The 23,343-nt window shown below is 52.3% G+C and overlaps 2 protein-coding genes across 9 annotated transcripts in view; both read right to left on the bottom strand.

The window, feature by feature from the left end:
• The window catches only part of LOC131202903 (interleukin-12 subunit beta-like), a 35,887-nt gene extending 27,010 nt beyond the window's left edge, over positions 1-8,877 (bottom strand). The window contains exons 1-7 of one of the 2 annotated variants that reach the window (XR_009156245.1): positions 8,743-8,877; positions 7,866-7,980; positions 6,252-6,485; positions 3,324-3,435; positions 2,991-3,190; positions 2,357-2,508; positions 1,732-1,917 (exon numbers count right to left, since the gene is read on the bottom strand). Coding sequence is in view for 1 of the 2 variants with exons in the window: in XM_058192500.1 (XP_058048483.1) it covers positions 1,810-1,917; positions 2,357-2,508; positions 2,991-3,190; positions 3,324-3,435; positions 6,252-6,485; positions 7,866-7,980; positions 8,743-8,760 (939 nt within the window). In the remaining variant the exon portion in view is untranslated. Of the gene's footprint in view, positions 1-1,649; positions 1,918-2,356; positions 2,509-2,990; positions 3,191-3,323; positions 3,436-6,251; positions 6,486-7,865; positions 7,981-8,742 lie in introns of those variants that run through there. The other variant, XM_058192500.1, reaches the window with a different exon arrangement.
• On the bottom strand, positions 6,251-22,912 carry DQX1 (DEAQ-box RNA dependent ATPase 1). 7 transcript variants are annotated; one of them, XM_058192493.1, is made up of 12 exons: positions 22,389-22,911; positions 21,574-21,767; positions 20,344-20,397; positions 19,609-19,984; positions 19,080-19,316; positions 18,419-18,518; positions 18,172-18,330; positions 17,653-17,844; positions 17,437-17,562; positions 17,165-17,355; positions 16,660-16,850; positions 6,251-16,509 (listed from the first exon to the last, which is right to left on the bottom strand). In XM_058192493.1, the coding sequence occupies exons 1-12, from the start codon at positions 22,635-22,637 to the stop codon at positions 16,332-16,334; spliced, it is 2,247 nt and encodes a 748-aa protein (XP_058048476.1). In that variant the 5' UTR covers positions 22,638-22,911; the 3' UTR covers positions 6,251-16,331. The 7 variants fall into 7 exon arrangements, with proteins under 7 accessions (XP_058048476.1, XP_058048479.1, XP_058048478.1 ...); XM_058192496.1 differs by having other exon boundaries at positions 21,501-21,767; positions 22,389-22,527; XM_058192495.1 differs by lacking the exon at positions 18,172-18,330 and having other exon boundaries at positions 22,389-22,912.
• Positions 22,913-23,343: the final 431 nt, after the last annotated feature.

Genomic DNA, 23,343 nt, shown 5'->3' with positions numbered 1-23,343 from the left:
GTGCAAATGACAGACTCAATCATTCCTGTGTTGAACTGTATCAGCAGCTCCTTGGGCAGTTTGAGCTGGTTTAGCTTAGTTAGAAGAGTGTCTGGAATGATGGTATTGAATGCTGAACTAGTCTACAAAGAGGACCCTTGCATAGGTCTTTGGAGATTCAAGATGTTGTAGGATGTAGCGCAGAGCCATATTAACAGCATCATTTGTTGATCTATTTGCTCAGTATGCAAATTGCAAGGGGTCTAACAGCGGATCTGGGATGGTTTTCAAGTGGGACACACTAGCCTTTCAAAGATTTTCGTGACTACAGATGTTAGAGCAGCTGGTCTGTAGTTGTTCAGTTCCTTGATGGTGGGATTCTTCGGCACTGGGATGATAGTAGAGCGTTTGAAGCAAGAAGGAACATAGCATATCTCTAGCGATTTATTGAAGATACGACTTTTAAGCAAGAAGGAGTTATTTTGTCATGGCCTGGAGCTTTTCCCGGCTTTTGTCTGTAAAATAGGTCTTGCACTTCCTTTTCTGTGATCACTAGGGGTTGTGAACCCAGTGGGATGGGGTCAGTTGTAGGAGGTTTGGCTGTTGTTGGTGTGTCTGAAATGGGGGTTGTGGAGATAGGTGGCTGTAGTTTCCTTTCAAACCTGCAGTAAAACATGTTCAGGTGATCTGCCAGTTGTTGATTTCCTTCAGCCTGGGAAGGAAATTTGCTGTAGCCAGTGATATTTTTAAGAGTTTTCCACATGTTTGCTGGTTCATTTAGAACATAGAACTAAGGAGAAATTTCCTGACAGTTAGAACAATTAATAAGTGGAACGACTTGCCTGCAGAAGTTGTGAATGCTCCAACACTGGAAATTTTTAAGAAAATGTTGGATAACCATCTGACTGAGATAGTGTAGGGTTTCCTGTCTGGGCAGGGGGTTGGACTAGAAGGCCTCCAAGGTCCCTTCCAACTCTGTTGTTATATTATATTATGTTATATTATATTTATTGAGAACTGATTTTTTACCTTTTCAGAGTAGCTTCTTTTTGCTGCTCTGATCTCCCTTGTTAATACATTTCTGGACTGATTGTTTATTTATTGGCATTTGTCAAACAAAAACGAGAACAAGAATAAGAGAATACAAGGACGATAGGCATATTAGTGCACGTATGCACGCCCCGTTTACTGACCACTTAAGTATGAACTAAGATCCACGGAAGTCAATTTGTGACTGAAACTGAAAATTTGTAGCTGAGACAATTGAATCAGGTAAGGCAAGTTATCCAAACCGAGAATTTCAAGCCTAGTAGTGTAAGGAATTCTATTGTGTACAGAAGAGTGCAAGACTTTTCTCGTGAAGTACTTCTGAATCCGCTCAATTGTACTGATGTCAGATATATGGTGGGGATTCCAAACAGTTGAACAATACTCTAAAATTGATCTAGCATAGGTTTTATAAGCTCTAATTAGCAATACAATGTTTCAAAAAAAAGTTTCACAAAATTAAGTTTACAACTCAATGCTTTTTTAGCAACACTGTTACAGTGAGCTATGGAGCATAAATCGTCAGAGATAAGTACATCTAGGTCCTTAACAAAGTGAGGGTCATCTGCTAGATCAATACCACCTAGCTTATGCTTGACATTCTGATTACGCTTACCAATATGTAAGACAGAGCATTTATTAATCAAAATTTGAAGTTGCCAAATAGATGAGCATTCAGACACATAGTTGAGATCACTTTGTAAAACAACAGAATTATTTTACATATGCAAGTGACAGGGTGGGTGGGTGGAGGAGCCAGAGCTGCAGAGGGAGCTTCTTTCCTCATTTCTTCCATTCCTGCCAAGAGCTCCAAGATGAATTGATCAAAGGGTCCTGGCAGCGGATCTGCGCCTTGTACCAGTTCTGTTCTGTGATCAGCTCCTTCTCAGCCTGCAATGGAAAGAGGGCCCTGCTGAACTGTGAGAAGGGGGGCAGGGACAGGGACCTATGGGCCTACCCAGCAAAATCAGTTGCCCTCACTCCCTTTGATCTGGAGGGGGCATCTGTGCCCATTGCTGGGCACAATACAAGGAAGATCCTGCTTCCTTAGGCAGCCGGGCGAATGACACGTCCGTGAAATGAGCTGCAGCAGCTCAAGAGAACATCCCCATGCAATGGCAGTATACTAACATGGGCCCCCCTGATGCTGGACAGTTGTCCCAGGTCTCTGCCTGGGTGCTATCAGCTAGGATCTCACCTGCTGGCTGCTGGGGTTGGGGGATTAGCATAGCCAGTTGTTCATTGCATGCACCAAGAGGCTTTTTGTGCACTTAAAGCTCCAGTGCAGCCCCTCAGTGTAATGAATGATAAGCCCAGAAGGTTTACTTACGAGGAGGAAGTTCTCCTGGCTGCCAGAAGCTGACTCCAGCCGAAGGCTGTACTGCAAAGGGAAGTAGGTGGTGGGTAGGTCCCAGGAAGCCGGGGGAGCCCAGGACACCTTCCTTCCTGTGATATTCAGGTAGGCGGGAGCATCGGGCCTCACTGCAAGGAGAGCAGGGGCCCCATCAGACCTCGTCCACCCAGCCCTCCTTGCCCCCTCCCTCCAGAGGCCCAAGACTAAGAGTGAAAAAGCCAGCCTGGAAGGAGCTCCCCTCTTCTTTCCTTCAAGGAAACAGAAACTTTGATTGAGGTCAGGTGGCTCAGCTCTTCTACCCCTCCCCAAATTATCCTTCCTAAGGCAGTGGGTATCAGTTATGGCAGGCGATGCTCTGCCCAAGTAGACATTGATGGAAGGTGAGGCCAGAGGTTTGCCAGCTCCCTGCAATGTCCCCTGGGTCACAGGTCACTTGTGAGCTGGTTGGGCAGCCAGGCAAAGAGCCTCTCATCTGCAGGAGCAGGAGGGAGGTGTGGGGGGACATACGGATAGATGCAATGGCCGGATGACTCAGACCGCTGGGTTGGGTCTTCCAAGGTCCGGGATGGGGTCCTGCGTGAGAAGGGGGGGAGGCTGGTGCCATCCATACCAATATCCCGTAAGAGGAATGTCTTGTTCACTTCGTTGTAGCCACCACCATCTTCAGAGAGCCCCTTCAGCACCAGGACAAGGGGCGTGACGGGCATTTCTTCAGCGTAAGAACAGAAGGAACAATTATTTAACTGGATCTGCACCATTCTGTTCCTGGGGAGAGCCACTTCTGTGGAGCACAGCTCAGCCTCTGAGTCTCTGCAAAGAGAAGGCAAAAGTCGGGCCCTCGCTGGCTGCAGCGGGAGTGGATTCACATTCTCAGAGACCCCCTTTTCCTCGCTGTGATGCTCAACACACAATGCAAAGAGAAAGGAGGGTCTGGGCTACTAACCTGTGTTTCAGGTGGACCAGAAAAGTCGCCGGGTTCTGAGACTTCCAGGAACAGTTCAAGGTGCCGCTGTATGATGGAGCCCAGCAGGTAATGGTCGGTTCTTTCTTTGTTCCTGCAAGAACCGGGTAAAAGAATTCAGGGCAAGTCCAGGCCCAACTTCCTGCAGCAGCCCACAGGGCATCTCCAACCTACAGGGGTGCCTCAAGAATCTGAATCTGGAGCAAGAAAGGCACCTACACCAGGGCCCAGCTGAAAGAGAATGCTTTCATCCTGAAAGAGCTGTTGCTCGTCCTGCCACCATCTGTGCCCAGCTGGAAGAGACCTCCCATCCCATCCTCCCCAGGTGGCAACTCCTATCCTCCCTGGGGGAGGGGGCTGGCGACATAGCCCTCTCCCCCTTGTGTTTCCTACAAACAAAGACAGAGGTCCTCCTCAGGCTTTCTGGGATATTTAGGATGGGTTAGCAGAAAGGGGCCAGGGCAAAGGGACAGAAGAGTACTTACAACAATAGTACTCCAAACTACAATTTTAAAAAAGCCAACTATGACCTTATAAACAACTATCTCTCATTTCTTGACTGGCAAAATCTATTCTCAACCTGCATCACTGCAGAAGACCACTATAAAGTATTCCTACTTGAAATCAATAAAATCATCAAACTATACGTACCACAAATCACACCAAAATCAAAAAAACAAAAACAAATTACCCATATCAATAAAAAAACTTCAAAAAAATATCCCTCTGGAGAAGAAACAAAAAAGGCTATGTAGCAAACTTCAAAAACCGCTACAGAAATATTTGCAACCAAATAAAAACTGAATGTAACATTTACCACACCAAGCAAGAAGAAGACCTTCTACGCACTAATTCCAATCGTGCTTTTTATAATTTTGTGAACAATAAACTTAAAGAAACAAGATCCATTCCACCACTAAAAGAATCTAATGGCAAAGAATGTACTGATGAAACAGTTAAAGCAAACCTCTTTAACACATTCTTCGGCTCAGTCTTTGTAAACAGCGATGGCTCATATCCGACATTCCCCAAAATGTTAAAAATGTTAACAATGACTTAACACATATAGACTTCACAGAAGATAATGTTGAAAAAGCTCTTCACAACCTGAAACCATCATTATCTATTGGACCTTATGGACTATGTGCATATTTTTTTTAAAAAAAACTTTCAATTAATATAGCAGAACCCCTAAGCATAATCTTTAATAAAGCTTTCACGACTAGTTCCCTTCCCAAACTCTGGTCTCTAGCCACAGTCATCCCTATCTTCAAAAAAGGAGATCCCAGCCTAGTTGAAAATTACAGACCTATCTCTCTACGTTGTGTCTCATGCAAAGTAATGGAGTCTATCATAAGCCAATCCATTACACTCCACCTTGAAACAAACAACCTACTCTCTAATAAACAATTTGGTTTCAGAAAAAAATTATCATGTAGCTTACAACTTCGTCACTGCAAAAACATATGGACTACTAACATTGATCAAGGAAAAGCAATAGATGCAATCTACATAGACTTCTGCAAAGCTTTTGACTCAGTAGTACATGATAAACTTCTCCTAAAACTAAAATCCTACGGCATTTCAGGACCTCTTCACAATTGGATAAACGCCTTCCTGTCAAACAGACAACAAGTGGTCAAAATTGGCAATGCTATATCAAATCCTATTCCTGTCAAAAGTGGCGTTCCCCAAGGCAGCGTTCTTGGACCAACGCTCTTCATACTATACATAAATGATCTCTCTGACCTTATCTCAAGTTATTGTGTTCTCTTTGCTGACGATGTCAAACTATTTAATACCACTAATAATACTTCTACCCTTTAAGAAGACCTCGACTTAATTTCCGATTGGTCTAAAACTTGGCAACTCCAAATCTCAACCAACAAATGCTCAGTCTTACATATTGGAAAAAAGAACCCTAACATCAAGTACAAATTTGATGGACATTACCTAACTGATGACCCCCACCCTGTCAAAGATCTTGGAGTTCTCATATCAAATGACCTTAATGCCAAAGCTCACTGCAACTACATAGCAAAAAAAGCCCTAAGAGTTGTAAACCTAATTTTACGCAGCTTCTTTTCTAAAAACTCTACACTACTAACTAGAGCATACAAAACATTTGCCAGACCTATTCTTGAATACAGCTCATCCGTCTGGAACCCATACCACATCTCTGACATTAATACAATCGAACGTGTCCAGAAATATTTTACAAGAAGAGTTCTCCGCTCCTCTGAAAACAACAAAATACCTTATACCAACAGACTTGAAGTCCTGGGATTAGAAAACTTAGAACTCCGCCAACTCCAACATGACCTGTGTTTAACACACAGAATCATCTATTGCAATATCCTTCCTGTAAAAGTCTACTTCAGCTTCAATCGCAATAATACAAGAGCAAACAATAGATTCAAATTTAATGCCAACAGCTTCAAACTTGATTGCAGAAAATATGACTTCTGTAACAGAGTTGTTAACACTTGGAGCTCACTACCTGACTCTATAGTCTCTACTCAAAATCCCAAAAACTTCAACCAAAAACTGTCTACTACTGACCTCACCCCATTCCTAAGAGGACTATAAGGGGCGTGCATAAGAGCACAATAGTGCCTACCGTTCCTGTCCTATTGTTCCCTTCATTATATCAAATTAATATAGTTATTGCATACTTTTACTTATATGTTTTTCTTTTATGATGTGTTGTTGTTTTATGTCGATGTTTATGTATACTGTTGTGACAAAAATAATAATAAAAAAAAAGAGCAGTCCAGGCCTGCCCCTTTCCCTTTGAAGGCCATTCCAGAAGGCTGGTGGTAAAATGGGGCAGAGACCGAGGCTGGGGTCTAGCTGGGGCTCTGGGGATGAGCCCCCTCAAGGGATTCTTGCCCTCCCTTCCCCACTCACCTTCTGCCTTGAAGAAGTAGCTATGATTCAACCACATGACCACATAGAAGCTTTGGAGCAGCCGGGGTCCAGCCCAGCAGGAATAGTTTCCGGCATAAGGGATGTCCAGGTTGTTAATAACAAGCTCTCCACCTGAGTCCTCCAGCGTCTGGCCATTCTGTTTCCACTCCACTTGTTCTCCAGGGGAACCGAAGCAATTCCGGGTTATGTTGGCATCTTCGTTCTTAATCAGCACTAAAGGCAAAATGCCAGACTGGAGACTCAGAGGGACTGGAAAGGATCCTGCCAGGCTGGCATGCTTTTAGCCCTGAAGATGAGCATTCAGGGCAACTATTGTGGACAGATATTTTTTCTGGGGGGCTCCACCCCCAGCCCCAAATTTTGGGGTGCACAGGCTTTTTGAGGAAAGCCTACTGTTTTCCAGAGCAGCAGAGGATGGGATGCTGCCACCAGAAGCCCCAGAGTACATCTCGGCACCTCTTGTGCAGGTGGCATTAACAGTGTGCTGTCTTCACTCCATGCAGGGGGGCGTGGCATTGGCTGCTCTCCTGTCCTTCCAGAAAAGCTCCATCCCCCAGATCCTGTGCTTCTTCCCTGGGTGGGGGAAGCGGAGACTTCCTTGCCTGCTGTCTTCTTGTGGTAGTTGTGTGGAAGAAGTGGGGAGGGCTAGCTCTGCCATCTGCCCACTTCCCGACTTCTGCCCCATTCCTGGGCATATCTAACCCCCAACCTGCGCAGGCTGCACTGGCTTCCGGTGGTCTTTCGGGTGCAATTCAAGGTGTTGGTTACCACCTTTAAAGCGCTCCATGGCAGAGGACTGGGTTACTTACGGGACTGCCTGCTGCAACCGGCGGCCTCCCATCGACCAGTGCGCTCCCATAGGGAGAGTCTCCTTAGGGTGCCGTCGGCCAGACAATGTCAGCTGGCGACCCCCAGGGGGAGGGCCTTCTCTGTGGGGGCACCAACCCTCTGGAATGAGCTACCACCAGGTATTCGCCAACTCCCTGATCTCTGGACCTTTCGACGCGAGCTGAAAACATTTGTTTCATCGCGCAGGACTGGCCTAAATGGTTTTAAATGGGGTTTTTATTGGTTTTAATTGGTCCAGCCAACTTTGAATTTTTGCTTTTAAATTGGTTTTAACTTTTATAGTGACTTTTCTTTTGGCTGTAAACCGCCCTGAGTCCTTCAGGAGAAGGGCAGTATAGAAATTTAAATAATAAAGAAATAAATAAATAAATAAACCTTCCTGTACCTATGGCTCTGATTTCTTAATTGCTCATCTTCACTACCAGAACCGCAACACTTGTTATGTTCTGGCAGAAATGGCAAATTTTCCTTCAAGGAAACAAAGGAAGAAACTTGGAGGCCAGCTGGCTCTGCTCTTCTGCCCTTGTCTATACATGGATGACTTTTTTCTCTGCCAGAAATTTCCCGCCACTTCTGAGGTAGCTAATGCTGGCTTTTTCATTCAGGTTGGGGCGGGGGAGGGGGGAGATCCCTGAAATTTGGGAGAACTCTAGGGAGTGTGCTTTGGGTACAGTCACCTGCAAATGACCGAGATATCTGGCTCCTGGCCCCCTCTGGGAAAAAACTGGCAAACCAAGCACTTACATGAGGAGGGAAAAGCAGCTGTGGCCTCCATCACCACAGCCACCAAAACTGCCCACTTTCCCAGCAGCATCTGTGCGAGGCGAGGCAAAGGGAGTCCAGTGGGAGACTGGCCTGGCTGGGGAGGAGGAAAGTGAGAGGTTCTGCTGTGAGATCATGGTTGGGAAGCCCCCATGGCTCTAACCTAGCCCCTCCTTTGAGCATCACCCCCCAAGCGCGGAACTGGGCTGGGGTGGTTGTGCTAGGGGCAGAGGCCCCAAGCTAGCTGGGCCCCTCCCTCCCTCTCAGCCTTAGGCAAGGGGAGGCTAGACAAACCCTGGCTGAAAATCTTGCCAAAAAAATTGCAGGCAGAGTCCAGGAGTCAATACTGACTTGAAGGCAGCGGGGGAAAAGGCTGAAACCTCTGAAGACACTCTGCCAGCAGCCAAGGCCCCCAGCAGAGGGGTCTGTGGCTACCCCCAGAACCCCTGCTTCCCTTTCTGACAGGGAATTGGCTGCTCCTCCTTCCCCAGAGCACTTACCTCTCTGTGGGTCCTTTGGTCCTCTGAGAGGAAGGCAGGAGGAGGGCTGACCTAATATACCATTTCTGATGGGGGAGGGGAGGAAACCTCTGACACAGGAGGAGGGGGCGGGCAAGGGAGGGAGAAGCTGTCAGGGCATCCCCCACCCCGGGACTCTCCCTTGCAGAGAGGGAGCTGCTATGGACAAGGCAGCTTCTTCCTGGCCCCACTGACAATTGGGCTTGGGGTGATGCCAGAGGGGGCTCTACACGACAGGAGCCAAATTACAACTATTTGGAACTCATCTGTGAATGAACAGAATTGTTCACAGAATGAACAGAACAGTAGAGTCCTTTGGAATAAGGCTGATAATCACTCACCTTTATCTCCCTTGACATGCTGCCAAAGACCTAATTGGCAAAGCCACACAGAGTCTAGAATCAAACAGAGCTTCAGACTTTAAACTGCACAGAATTAACAACGTTGCTTCCTGCAAAGGGCCACCTGCCTTTGCTCCTCTTTTAAGTCTTATGGGAGGGACCAATCATCTCCAAGCCCTACTCCTGAATCGTCCCTTTGGTTTTAACTGTTCTTGCCTTCTGGCAGCTCTGTGCATGCACTCGCTGGGAACAGACTCCCACTGTTCCTCTGCCTTGCTGAGGTCTGACTCTGGAGGCAGCACATACCTCCCAGATGGCCCTTTCTCTGCCTCTGACGCAGAGCCCTCATCCGAGCCTTCCCCAGACTCCAGGCCTGGCCCATGTTCCTCCCCAGCCTTCTCACTGTCTGACTCTGCTGCCAGCTCTGTTGCCAGCAGACTACAAAAATAGAACAATAGAATTTTATTGGCCAAGTGTGAGTGGACACACAAGGAATTTGTCTTGGTGCATATGCTCTCAGTGTAAGTAAAAGAAAAGAGACATTCATCAAGAATTCTAAGGTACAACACTTAATAATAGTCATAGGGTACAAATAAGCAATGAGGAAACATTATCAGTATAAATCATAAGAATACAAGCAACAAAGTTACAGTCAAAGTTACAACACTGGGTTATTTGATGAGCTTCTCCAGGACCTCAGAATAGAAGGGCTGGAAAGGATCCTGGATCATCCAGCCGGGCCTCCTGCCCTGCAGAGAAATTCTTGGCTTCACTGCACAGCATCCCCCAGGGACAGACGCCCCCCCTCCCCTCCCATGTTTTGAGTACCTCCAACCAGGAAGCGTTCACTGACTCTTAGGGCAGCCTCTTCCGGTCTTGAAGAACCTGACCCTTAATTTTGCTGATATCTGACCAGCCTTCTTGCAACTTAGCCCCGTTCTTTCTTGTCTTGCAATTTAGCCCCATTCTGGAATGACTCTGCCGTGCCTTCTACCTGTCCCCCTTCTGATGTTTGCGGCTGACTATTATGTGCCCAAGCAGATGGCTCTTCTCCAGGTTGGGCATACACACTCCCTTCTGATGTTTGCGGCTGACTATTATGTGCCCAAGCAGATGGCTCTTCTCCAGGTTGGGCATACACACTGCCTCCAGCAGCTCGTGAGTTGCTTTTTCCCAGCTCTGATCTTCTTTGGATCCTCCACATCTGTGTTCTTCCTAAATGCAATGCCCAGAATCAGGACAAAATATTCTAGGCGTGGTCTGACCAGTGCAGAATAGAAAAGGAACTATGATGTCCAATAAGCTTGGCAGTCGACTTCCCTTGATGCAGCTGGGTTGACTTTTCTTGCAGCTGTATAACATGGTTGGCTTGTGCATGGTCTACCAAGACTCCCTGACCTTTCGCAACATTTCCTGTGGCTCCACTATGAATCTGGGGTCCACAACTAAAGAGGGAGGCAGCTGTCCACGTTCATACCTTTGGGCACCAGGCACCACTTTCTCCACTGAGAAAGTGGAGAGAATCTGCCCGCAGGGTGGGCAGGGGGGTCTCCCTTTGAGCAAGAAAAACCCTCCAAGCTGAATTCTTCCACTTAGCTCACAGGAGGGGTTAATAAGATGCTATACACAGATCCCGATTGGCCTAACCATGGCAGATCTCTCCCTTCCGATGGCTGGTGCCCATGTATGGTCTTACTTAGGAGCTTCAGCCCCAGATCCAAAGGGAAAAGTTCAGCAGCTCAGAGTCGTGGATCAGCCCCTCAGCTGCCCCAGACACTGGCCTCCAGCCAGCACAATAAGAAGGCATTAAAATGGGCATTTTGCTCTTACCTTTCATTCCTTTCATTGAGCTTTCAGGTGGCTTCACAGTTGTTTGATTTCAAATGCCCATGAAATAGAAACAAATTATTAACCTGTCTATGCTCATTTCCTTCTTGGGGCTGTCTATGCTCATTTCCTTCTAACCCTAATCCTAACCCTAACCTGGACCAACAGATAACTACCGGGTCAGGTTGTTGCAAAGAAGAGGTGAGAGTTGGAAAGGATAAATGGGGGGGGGAGGGGAGAAGTTCCCAGTTACAACTGCAGCAAGATGCAGCAACTACTTCTGAGCCACCCCCTCCCTGCCCAGGCCCACTCTGTTCTGAAGGGAGAGATGGCAAAATGTCCATGGGGCAAGTACTGTAGTTGCCTTATCCCATTCCTTGTGCAAAGGCTGGGAGACGCTGTGTCACCCTGCAGGCCAAAGTCATGCCAGGATGCCATGAATGTCTGGCAGAGTCAGAAAGATACACGTAGGAGGAAGGCTTACAAGGGGCCACCTAAACACTGGACCAGCTAAGAGATGTGCCACCTTTTCAAACCTCAATCTTTGTTAGGTAACTTTGGCTCACTTGAGCAGGCTATAAACATGGATGACCCAGGCCTGCCTCAGATAAAGCAGAATCACAAGGAAATTGGTTGACGCCTATTTTTCCTTGGACTGCAAAACACATTATGCAGGACAGTAAGCCTAAAGGTGGATGAACACATTAGCTGTAAACAAGGATGGTCTCAAGTTACATCTTTAACAGCCCAGAGGGGTGGGTGGGTGCTGTCCCTGCACCTACATCCTGGCCACAGAGGAGAAGTCACAGGATTTGCCCACCAACCTAAAAGACCAATCAGCTATCCCACAATGGAGTTGCCAAGACTGGTCCTGCCTAACCCCTGGGATACCACAGGTTGGAGGCTGGTGAAAAAGAGGAAGGATATTTTTTGGAAGGATTCTTACTCACTCTGGTTTGTGGGGGTGTAATAGAAAAAATATTCTTACCAGAACAAGTCAGAGTTTCCATGGTAAGGCTAAGACAGACTGTCCTTAGTACCACCCCTGGAAGCGATGAGACACCAGCTGTGCTAGGTAAGGAGGAATTCCAGCAGGAAGTTGTTCATTTACAAAACACCATAGAATTAGGTGCCGCTGTATATGACTGAGCCTGGGGATTCCAGACCCCCAGAATCAGCAAACATAAGCCAAGATAATCACAACCATCTTTAGGGTATAAAGCAGCTGAAAGACAGGGCAATAGAAGAGATGTTGCCTGACTCAGGGGCACAGACTGTGCAAGAATTGGAAAACAGCCTCTGGGTGTTCTGGCTATGCTATTCCCTGACTTCTGCAAAGCATGAGACAGCCGTGAGAAAATGAGAGGACACGGCCCAACTGTGCCACCGTGAGAGGAAACTGCCTTGCCAAGGCTCCGTGGAGATGTGGTTTGAGTGGCAAGCGTGACTTCCCCTCTTCTCAAGATGGCTGTGGGTCAAGGAGCCCTAGAAACCTGGCTTGGGGCCTGCATGGGAGACAGCTTTGCAATAGCTACCTGAAAGAAGTGAGGTTTGTTTGCTGTTTAATGACTTTATTGTATTGTATGCCGCCCGGTATGCTGTAGAGCCGGGTGGCCTTACACGTTCTAAAGGCAAAGAAGGAAGACATGATTTATCAAAAGATGGGGCTCTCAAAGGATTGACTGAGCAAACACACAGGCGTCTGGCAGGAAGGTCAGGGGGAAGAGGCCAAGGGGACGCCCTTTGTGGTGGGTCCATCAGTCTGGAGAGAGGGAATTGCCCTCAGAGCCAATTTGCTTCCCTCTCTGAAGACAGAGTTTGCAAGTGTCTGACAACTGCCCTCTGGGCAGGGAAAGCAAGGCGAGGGAGGCAGGACTGACCACCACCACTCCTTCTATCATGGGAGGTGGGGAAGTTTGGAGACGGGGTGCTTACAGGGAGACAAAGACAAAGCCAGTCAGAGGGGGCTGTGGAGAAGAGTTCAGGTTCCCCGGGCCTTCAGGAAGCCTGGAGGAAAAGCAGCTACAAGCCTCAGGAGAAACTGGTCTCAGAGGGCCAGAGCAGTTGATGGTTGGCTGGATAGCTTTTCAAGAGAAGTTTGCTGCCTTCCAGATTCCAGAAGTCTGGCTGACAAAGAGACTGGAAGACACAACACAGCCTCGAAGCAACTATGAAGTGCTAGTAAGCATATACATGAGGGAGCTGGAGCCACCTGTGGTGGGTTCTACATTGAAGGACATTCTGCCTTCTAAAATACAGAATGCTGCAACTTGCTAAGCCGAGTTTTGAATTCTGAGCTAGATTTCTGCCAAGATATGAAAAAAAAGGTGTCTGGAAGAGCCTGAGGAACCTGGCTGACATTTGTGTCAGAGAAGCCATCAAAGAATGAAAGCTCCTCCGTAGGAAGAAATGTGACTTGAAAGAAAACTTGAAAAAAAGGAGATAAGAGTCAGCAAGGGCAATTAAGCCTCCATGCTACTGAGGATAACCCAGTAGCCAAAAGGAGGGACAATTTCACCTACACAGAGGTCACCTGTGGAATTTAGCTGCCAGAAGATGAAGCAGGAAGCACCAGTCTGCCAGCTGGACCAAGGTGGTGAGGTGAGGTGACTAAGTCAACCTGAATGGTGGGCACTGTGGCTCACCAGTCCTGTTTGGGGGTAGCTGACTGGCCACTGCCAGACAAGGCTGTGGGTGGATCCAGTTCAGCATTCTTTGGGAGTTTGCAGGCCCTTGCATTTTGGAATCCTTCCCCAGCCACTCCTAAGCTCAGGTAGTGGAACCGTTATGGTCTGCAGGGCCAGACTCTCCTGCTTGGGACAGCCCATGTACTCCCCCCGCTCTTGGCTTCTTCTGCCAGGAGGGGAAACTATGGTAGGGATAGGGAACTCCACCCTGCCACTGCCCTTTTCATTCGAATCCCCACAGCCCGCCCACCAAAGTGGATTTACAAAGCTTTGAGGGCCTGGTGTCATCTTAAAAATTCCGGCCTCACTCCCTCTCAAGGGGGCTGGGGTGGAGTAGACTTGAATGCCTTCTTGCAGCCACCAGGCCCATCCCCTGCCTACTGCTTCCCTCGTCTGCTGGTTCAGCTCTATTCAGGGGTCCAGGGAGGGTGCCAGCCCCCCCCCCCCCGAGGCTCCACACAAAGGCTTTGGAAGCCATGGAAGGAGTACCGCAAAGCCTCCCCCAGGAGCAAAGCTAGGGAAGGGGCGATCCTGGAGCTTCACCACATCCTGCTTTCTTGGTCTACATGTCCAGCTAGCCCAGCAGAGAGGCAGCTTGCAGGGCCCAGGAAGTGGGCACACAAGGGAGGCGTTTCTGTCAGTCATTGGGCAGACAGACATATGGCTGTCGCAGAAGAGCGAGCACAGAGGAAATGTTCCTTTGGTGGGGGGGAATTCCATTCACCTGACCCTCTAACTCTTATACTGCAGCCAGACCCCTAACTTAAAAGAAGTAGCTCATACTGTCTTATCTTTTCTATACCGCCCTCTGCAGCCGCCCTCCTCTGGGTTACCAACAGGGACCAAGGGAGGTGGTCCCGCTGGACAAATGCCATGGGAGGGGTAGGGAGTGTCTCCTCAGCCAAACGAGGGGTTTGGTGGGTTTGGTGAAGAACAAGGGGTTTCCCATATGACCTTTTACGGGATCTTTTTTTTAATCCCCCCCCCGCCTTCCTTGAAATGCTTACGAACATTGACTCCTATCTGTGGTTTCTCGCCCACCCCCTCAAGGAAGTTCGGCCTCATGGAAAGTAGGCCTGGAGATAAGAGCTCTGGAGATAAGGGCTCTGTGAGGCTGCCTTGGGGTTTCCTCTGCCAGGAGCTCCTCCAGTGCCCAGGACTGAGGGCAGCATTTGGCCAAGGAAGTGCTAAGCCCAGTAGCGCCAGGCATCCCCATTGAAGGAAGGCAGAGATCCTGGCCCCTCATGCCCGAGGGCCTCTCCTCCCCTTGGCACTGCCTGAAGGCAGCTGGCACCACCTGGGGCCTGCCAGGAGACGGATGTGCTCTGGCTTCTCAAGGGTGTTGTGAGAGTCGCTTTGAAAGCCTTGGTTCTGCCCAAGGCCTGGGTCAGAACAGGGCAGCCTCCACCAACCAGGTGGCCCCATTCACTTGTGCTGGCCCAGGTAATGATGCTGACTGGCCAAGGGGGTCTTTGCCTACTCAATGAAGGCTCCTGACTGTCCAGGTCCAGACTCCAGTGGGCTCTGATATGGCCTCCCAGCAAGGCTACCTCTGTCACAAGTGCAGTCTGCCCCAGGCCTGCCCACCCAAGACACCCGGGGGGGGGAAGGGGCTGCATAAGGGCAGCCACCGCTGCTTCCTGTCCCTCCCCTTCACCTGATCCAGCAGGGGAACGCCAAGTGCAAGATCGCTACAGACAGACTGTGTGGCAGAACGGAGTCCTTACACATCCTGGGCATTTGGTTCGCATCCAGACCCTTCCCCAACCCCAGAAAACCATGCGGGAAACTCTCCAGCCCTTCAAGTGGACCCATGGATGTTATTCCCACACAGGGTCCCAGGCAGTTCCTGGCCCACAGACCTATTCCCAGCCAGCAGGCAACCTTATGCCTCCTTCCTACCCTCCCCACCCAAATTTTGTCTTTCTAGCTGGCACTTTGATGGCCACCAGTGCCCTTCCAGTCCCAAATCCAGACCAGACCCACATTGGATGTGTAAAAGAATTTAATTCCTAGGAGGAGGATTGTCTAGAGCAGCAGGGGAATGGAGGCCAGGCCCCACGGAACCTGCTGGCCTTCGACCAACAATCTCCATATACCCACTGTTCCCAAGTGAGGGTGGGGGGCACATGGAACGCTTTTGAGGCACATACAGAAAAAGCAAGAGTCCCAGTACCCCAGGCTCTCCCCCCATTCACAAAACATTCTGGATACTCAGCAGGGACCCCCACTGTAGCTGAAACAAAGGGAGGGGGGAGTATAAACCCCCTCTCCACAAACAGCTTCTGAGAAAAAGGGAAAGCAACCCTTTGGAGAATTTGCGGGGACAGAGCTGGCAGGTTCTTCTCCTACTGAGCAGACATAGAAGTCTAGGGGGTCTCCAGGACCTACCACAACCCCTCCACAAGCAGTCAACTGGGCTGTGGTGGCTCAGGCTGTAAGATAGCCTGTTATTAAAACACAGTTGCCTGAAATTACTGCAGGCTCGAGTCCCACCAGGCCCAAGGTTGACTCAGCCTTCCATCCTTTATAAGATAAGTAAAATGAGGACCCAGATTGTTGGGGGGGCAATAAGTTGACTTTGTAAATATACAAATAGAATGAGACTATTGCCTTACACACTGTAAGCCGCCCTGAGTCTTCGGAGAAGGGCGGGATATAAATGTAAATAAATAAAAAAGGGTACCCCACTGCTTGCCAAAGCACCCAACTGAAGAGCAGATGCCAAGGTGAACAAAGACACCCCATCTACCTTATGCCTTTCTCTGAGGAGTGGGCTGCCCCCCCAAAAGGCCATCAGACCCCAGAAGAGACCTACTCACATGGCCAGGCAGCAGATCCACAGTTGACTGCCTCTGCCCATGTGGAAGCAGACCCCCCCTTCCCTCCCCAGCTAAGATGCAGTCCTGAAAGCAGTCTGTTTGGGGCTCCCCAGCCCTGCCCTCTCTTCTGCCCAGGAGCCTGGCAGGCACTCAGATGGCCTCATTCGTGCCCTGGGGGAAACCTGGGCAGCCCAAAGCCTCTGGGCTCCTGCAGTGGCCACGAACTTGGCCATCTTCCCTTCTTCCACCAGGGTCACTGCAGCACACAGGCATCTCCTGCATCCTCATCCGCTTTGGGGGTCTGGGGGCTCTCCCCTTGACCCGGGAGGGGGGTGTCCTCTGCCAACTTCCCCCGCAGCTCCATCAGCAAGTCCCGGCTCTCACTGGGCGGCAAATTGCTCAGGAAGTATTGGGGAGCCAGTTCAGCCACACTAGAGACAAGGAAAATGTGGAGCTGGCTAAGCATTGACGCATGGCACAAAGTCCCCAAAGACTGGTCAGGCTCTGCCCCTTTTGAAGGGGAAAAGCAGGGAACAAACACACATGCACACACACACACCGGCCCCCTAGCAGATGCTTACAATTCAGGCGGGATCTCAGAGACGATCCTCAGGCAGTTGTCCTGGGAGACAGTGAATTCGTGGTAGAGCACCCAGGAGGGAGGCCGTGGGGGTGGGCGGCGCAGTCGGTAGCAGCAGCTGGTGGGCAGCTGGGCCAAGTGCTTGTGGGTCAGCAGCAGGTAGTTGCCTGAGCCGTCGATGTCCCGGGCGACCTGCACAAAGGGAAGAGGGGCAGCTCTCTCACCCACACTAGGAGGCAGAGCCCTCTCCACCTGAGAAGCCATAGCATGGGGTCTCCATCAGACTGGCCAACAGCTGGCTGTCCTCTCTCAGTTCACAGCCCTGGCCATACCTTGGCTCTCAGCCTGCAAGTCCCTGCGCCTGTTCCTCCCTCTACTGGGACCAGCTCCTGCTTCAGGTTCCCGCATGCACCGGCTGGCCACGTGCCTGAGAGGCAATCCCAAAGTGCTGCAGTCTGACTTGGCCATCAACCGGGCTATGCTGGGATAGGGGGCGGGGGCTCTACCTTGAGGAAGAAGCCGGTGAGGAGGGCTCGCTTCAGTTGCAGGATATTGCTGTCGCTGCCAAAGGCTGGCGGGGAAACCGGCAGCTCAATCCGCTGCATCACATCCAAGAGCTCTGTCCGCACTGCTCCGGCCAGCTGCAGGGCTGCCTCACTAACCGCATGTTTCCGGCACCAGCTTTCTGGGTCACTCTCTAAAGGAAAGGGAGGAAGGGGGTGTGGGGAGTGCTTTCTGCTGGCCCTCTGCCCACCCAGAGCCTCTGCCTGGCACTCACGCTGGTGGAATGCATTGAAGACGTTGATGAGCGTGAAGTGATCCCCGGCTGGATGGAGCAGAGCCTGCTGCCGCGCCACCACTGCGTCCTCCCAGCGTGCCACCGGAGTCTGGAAACAAGGCCAGGCTGTAGGGAGGAAGAGCAGCAGAACTCAGGAGACCCAGAGAGAGAGGCTGGACAGCGGAGGTCTCGGCTCAGAGGCATCCAGGCCCGTACCAGTCAGCATGGCGGCCAGAGTCAGCATCTCCTCCACGCAGTCAAACTCACAGGAGGCCAGGAGGGCCTTGGCCAGTTGGGGATCCAAAGGGAACTCCGACATAATGATGCCCACCTCAGAGAGGTTCCCGTCATCATCCAGAGCAGCCAGATAGTCCAAGTCCTCCAAGGCCTGCATCAAAGACTCAGGGGCTGTTGGGGCAGGGAGAGATGCCATCAACACCCCTCTCAATCAACAACTACAAAGCCACACACAACAGGCACCATAAAAATAGCACACACAGAACAGCCTACAGTACACACTCTGCCAGAGAAAGAAGTTCCCTGAGGACAGACTCCAGAATGAGCCCAAAAGCTTGGAAGACAAAAATTCTGGACCTGGTGACCGACCCAGATTGGACCCTGCATCATTATCCTGGGACACATAGATTCGCCTTCATTCGGAGGAGAGAGGTCCAACAAATGGCTGTTGCTGGCCTGGCAGGGACAGCCCCCATCCCCGCCAAACCCTGTCCACACCTGGCCTGTCAAGGAAGTCACATTGGCCCACGTCCGCAATGTCCAGCCTCTTGAGCAGTAGGATGGGACGGCGAAGGTCAGCCTCCATGAGGTGAGTGGGGGAGACAGCCGGCAGCCTCTGCTCGTAGCAAGCCTCTGAATAGAGGCGCAAGCAGCTCCCTGTGGGGCAGGGCAGTCACTCAAGAGAGCCTGGGAAGCCCCCTCAGGCCTCTACCGGAGTAGCCACCACCCATGCCCAGCTGCTCACCTGGTGGAGTGCCAGCAGCCCTGAGCCGTCGGGCTTCTGCCTGCCTCTGGCTGATGGGGCGCAATTCCTGTGAGGCAGCCCGGATCCGGGGGTTGTAGACCTGTCCAGGAGAGAGCAGCCAGAGGCTGCTGGGCAAGAGGAAGTGAGGGAGAAGACCGGGGGAGGGAGCAAGGGCAGCTGCCCCTTGTGGGCTACTGGGAAAGGGTTTCTGGATGAACCATGGAACCTGGGAGGTGTACCCAGTGCTTACTGGCCTTCATTTCTTGCCCCACCCAAAGGGGAAAGGAATGCTTCACTTTGATGGCCTGGATGAAAGCCCCTGAAATGTCCCATGCAGACAAAATGGAAGGATTTGAGGTGCCACAATGCTATGTGTGCGTGTGTGTCTGTGTGTGTACTTGCAGGGAGACAGGGCACAGGTTCCTTTGCTTGTTGCTCTGCTGGCTCCACCTTCCAAAGAGGCTGCCAGGTCATCCAGGTGCCTCAGTTTTACCAATGGGCTCAGTGGCCCCTTCATGGCTAATGGTCAACAGTTCCCAGCCAGCTTTGACCGGGCTCAGAGCACTGAGAGACTCACTGGGTCTTGGCCTTTGGGCCAGAGGGCAGGCAAGCAACCCCATGGAAGACCCTCTTGCCTTCCTTCCCTGCCCACAAGACTCACATTGCGCAGCTCCGTCCCCGTATCGATGATGTGCCTGACGCTGCTCACAGAGAAGGCTGCGTCTGCCAGCCAGTGGGTGACAATGACTCGGCGTCCCTGGTCACCCAGGCTGTCCTCATACAACTTCTGGCTGTCCCTCCCCACAGCTGCATGCAGAGGCAGCACCAGCAGGGGTCCCAAGCTGCCCTCCAAGAATGGAGCCTCTGCTCGAAGGGTCTCGCAACACTCCTTGATCTCCTGGGGGAAGAGACACAAAAATGCTCTTTTCCTCCATGAGCAGAACCTGCAGCCTCACCCCCACCCCAGGAAGGATGCTCAAAGGAAGGACACGGCTGGTCCTTCAACTGGCCACAGTGCCTCTCGATCTATACAGCACGTAGCTCATCTGCCTCTCCGGCATCCTCAAAGGCTGGCCTCACTGGCGTCTCTTGCAAAGTCCCCTAAATGCCACCTAAGGGCCCTAAGCTTCCTGCCACACTGCTTTAGTGGTCAGCTTCTGCACCTTGCTGGCCTCTGCCCAAAGACCCACCTGCTCACTGGCCATGAAGATCATCACGTCGCCAGCCTCCTTTTGTCGATGAAGCTCCAGCACAGCTTGGCAGGCAGCAGGTACGTGGCCCCCTGGGAGGGGGTCTCTGTAGGTCAAGTGTGGGGCTGGGCCAAGCCCTGGGACCCGCACCACAGGGGCATCCTGGCAGAAATGGCACAGCTGCTCCTCCAGGAGAGGCTCGGTCACCACCACCAAGCGCAGCTCTGGGCGTTGGTGCTGCACGTCTTTTAGCAGCCCCAACAGCAGCTCCGTGGCCACAGTGCGCTCCTGAGCCTCGTCCAGCACCACCACCCCGTACTGCCGCAGAAGGGGGTCCGAGGTCATCTCTTGCAACAGGACTTCGTCCAAGCAAAACCTGCAACATAGGAGTTGGGCACATGCAGCAGCAGGCTGAAACAGGGGCGCTTCTGCAGGGAGATAACCCTCTGCATCTTGTTTGGGTCTTTCTGCTAAGGTTCTGAAGCCGCAAAGACCCCAGAGGTCTGCATGATCTGCCCCCAAAGGTTCTGACAGAAGAGAGCCATACATCTGCTTCCCCATCAGCCAGGGGCCAGAGGAGCCACCCGCCTGAACACCCCACAGAAAGAGGGAGCTGGGGAAGATGGTGCCCCCTCAGCCATGCCAGGTTCCTGTAGCCCCTTCTGAATAACTGGGGAGCTTTCACTAAAGCAAAGATCTCCTTTGATAGACCTAAGTTTTTGCGTTTATTTTTACAGTGATCTCTTAGGGAACTTGATGGTCTGTGGCCTTTTGCTAGATGACAACTGCCTGGAAAAGCCCCAATGGTTTTCTTGGTAGCTGTTTTTAGGAGTGCTTGTGTTGTGTCTTGTCCGCTCTCACCGCAGCCGGGGTCTGCTTATCTGCTCCCGAACACGGAGGAATGTATGCCTCCCGGCCCCAGTTCTGGCTCCATGCCCAGACAAGCTGCAGAGGAGGGGGCACCTCCCGGTCCCAGCCCTGGCTCCATGCCCAAGCAGGCTGCAGAGGAGGGAGCATCCCCCGGCCCCAGCCCTGGCTCCATGCCCAGGCAAACGGAGCAGCTAGACCCCTCCCCCTCCTCCACAGCATGTGAGCCTGAGGAAAGTTTACTTCCAACAACAGCTGATTGGAGTGACCCTCGCATCAGAAGATTGGATAGGCGGAGGCAACAGAAGGAAGGGGGGGCAGGCCTTAATGAGTGCTGAGTCATGGAGCCACACCCCATGGCCTATATAAAGGATCTGCTTTCTGGCAGTCTCTGAGTCAGGCAAAGTCGAACTTATCTTGCTGAAGTCACTTACTGGTCTCCTGCCTGCTCTGAGGACTTTGCTAGGACTTTGGGCAGAGCTGCAGAGGCAAGCCTGATTCGGATTTCCCTGACCCGGCCGTCAGCGGAGGAGTGGGACATGACAGCTTGCCTTCCTGACTTCATCCTTCTCAGGGCTGCCTGGAGGCGGCTGCCTCCAACTCACCCAGCTGGCTTAGTGCAGAGGATCTGTCTTGGGGTCTCAGTTTCTAAAATGAGTTCCCCGTCATGTATTAGTATTTTCGTTTCTGCATTTTTCTGTCTCTGAGTCTGATGGTAATAAAGTTAACAATAGTAACACTTTTCCTTTAATCCAAGGCTGGTTTATCTGATTCCACCCCTCGTAAATCAATGGCATCAGACAGAGAAGTAGAAATGCCCCCCAAAGTGTCAAAACCACTGGATGGAGTGTGATGACCAAAAGGCTTTCCATGGTGGGCAGTTGATTGAGTCTTGGGGAGCTCCTCATCCTGCCTGGAAGCCCTGTGTCAGGGGTGGCACATCAAACGTCTGATGGAGCAGATGAGTGCCAGCCTAGCCTGCTAGCCCAGATGCCCCTCTTACCCCAAACAGAGAGGTTTTTTACCACAAGCAATGTCGGTTGGGACGAGCAAGGCCCCAACATGGAAACGGCTCCCAGGCAAAGGGGTCCCACTGACCTGAGCAGGGTCTCCGAGACGCAGCAGTCCTCGTGGGGTACACAATAGCCCACCTCGTGGCCCACATTGAGGTCCATCTCATCAGCCACACGCAATGCCAGGCTGAGGGCTGCCAAACTATGAGGCTGGGTGCAGACCACTCGGCCATGGGCAAACTGTACCGAGAGGGCTTGTTCTGCGCACCACTGGGGCACCTGGGAAGAGAGGATGGGCCAGTGCAGAAGACCACCTCCCCCGCTGATCAGGTCTATCCCCATCGCTAACCAATAGGTCCTGCATTTTGAACCGTCTCTGCTCAGGGGTTCACTAATGTACAAAGTCCATCCTTAGCTCATCCCCCCCCCCTCCAACTCTTAAAGAAAGGCAGCTGACAAGCTGCACAGACCAGCTTCAAAACTCTGCCCGGCCTCCTGCCTCGCCTTCAGGCCCCTTCAAGGCTCTCCTCCCGGTTGGCGGCTGGACCGTCTGGTTCCTCCTCAAAGGCCAGCCTACTGTGGGGCTCGCCGGGGTCCCGCGCACAGCGCCACACCCCAAGCCTGGGAAGTCCGCGGCAACGGGCCTCCCAGACTCTCGAGCCACGTCACTCGGCACGGGCTGGGCCAGGGCTTGGCCGGCAAGGCGGCTCGGAAAGCAGCGACTCCCTTTTTCACTCCAGTCTCCGGCCGCCTTGCCCTCCCCGGGCAAAGTCCCGTCGACGCGGCTCAACTCGCCGAGGCCAGAAGCGCCGCGCCCAGCCGCGCCGGGGGTCGCCTCGCCCTCCCGGCCCGCCCGACGGGGAAGCGCCGCCCGCAGAACCGCTCGGCGGCCTCGCTGACCTGCGTGCTCTTGCCGGTGCCCGGCTCGCCCGAGACCAGGACGAGGCCGGCGCTGCTCTCCAGCTGCTCCAGGAAGGCGAAGCGGGAGGCCCAGATGGGGAGGCGGCGGCGGCGGCTCAGCAGCTCATAGTAGCGGGAGGAGAAGGGCAGCCCGTCGAAAGGGTTCACCTCCAGGTCGCCGCCGCCCGCCGCTTCCTCCGCCTCGTCCCGCAACAGAGGCGCCGCGCTCGGCTCGGCCGCTGCCGCCATGGTAGCGCGCCCGAGGCCTGGCTCCGGGGATCCCGAGCGGTGGTGGCGGACTGCTGCTGCTGGAGGGCGGCCCGGCCCGGCCCCTTCCCCAGCCCGTCAGCGGCCGCTTCCTACTCGCCCGCCCGGGCTGGGCCGCCTCCACCTGCAGCGTTCGCGGGCTCGGGCGGGAGACTCTCGCGCAGCGTCTCCTCGCGCCTCTGGAAAGCTGCGGGGGCGGGCGGGGCCTAGGGCGTCACGCCACGCCGCGCCCCTTCTCGCATCACGCACACCTGGCGGGGTGGTGGTGGCCGTAGCCCCGCCCCTCCGCGGGATTCTTCTGCCTGATCCGCGCGGCCAACTCTGCCAACAGGCTTGAGGGGCGGATTCGCTTCCGCCGCCTTGCCTCGGGGGGCGGGCGGCGGGCGGCGAACGAGGAGCTAGCCGCTCTGCGTGGTTCATCGCTGCCGCCCGCACCTGCCGCGCCAGGAAAAATGGTGGTGGATTAGCCAAAGCAAGCCGGAAGAAAGCTTTAGCTTGGCTGCCCCGTCGCTTTTTGCAAAACTCCGTCCCAGACAGCCGTGGTGGAGGATGGACGCGCTTTATCGTGGGCCTTCAAATGAACTCTCCAAGTGCGGAGAACAGGCACGAAAGGGAGGCCAATATTGTTGCTCTAAACTTACTTTTGGCAGGTGTGGAGGGAGGGGAGGGAAAGCCTGCGGGCGGTTTT

This window comes from Ahaetulla prasina, chromosome 8, assembly GCF_028640845.1.
Source record: "Ahaetulla prasina isolate Xishuangbanna chromosome 8, ASM2864084v1, whole genome shotgun sequence".
NCBI classification, from domain to species: Eukaryota; Metazoa; Chordata; class Lepidosauria; order Squamata; family Colubridae; genus Ahaetulla; species Ahaetulla prasina.
The sequence above is the reverse complement of the archived record's forward strand: the minus strand, read 5'-3'. Positions and strand labels throughout refer to the sequence as shown.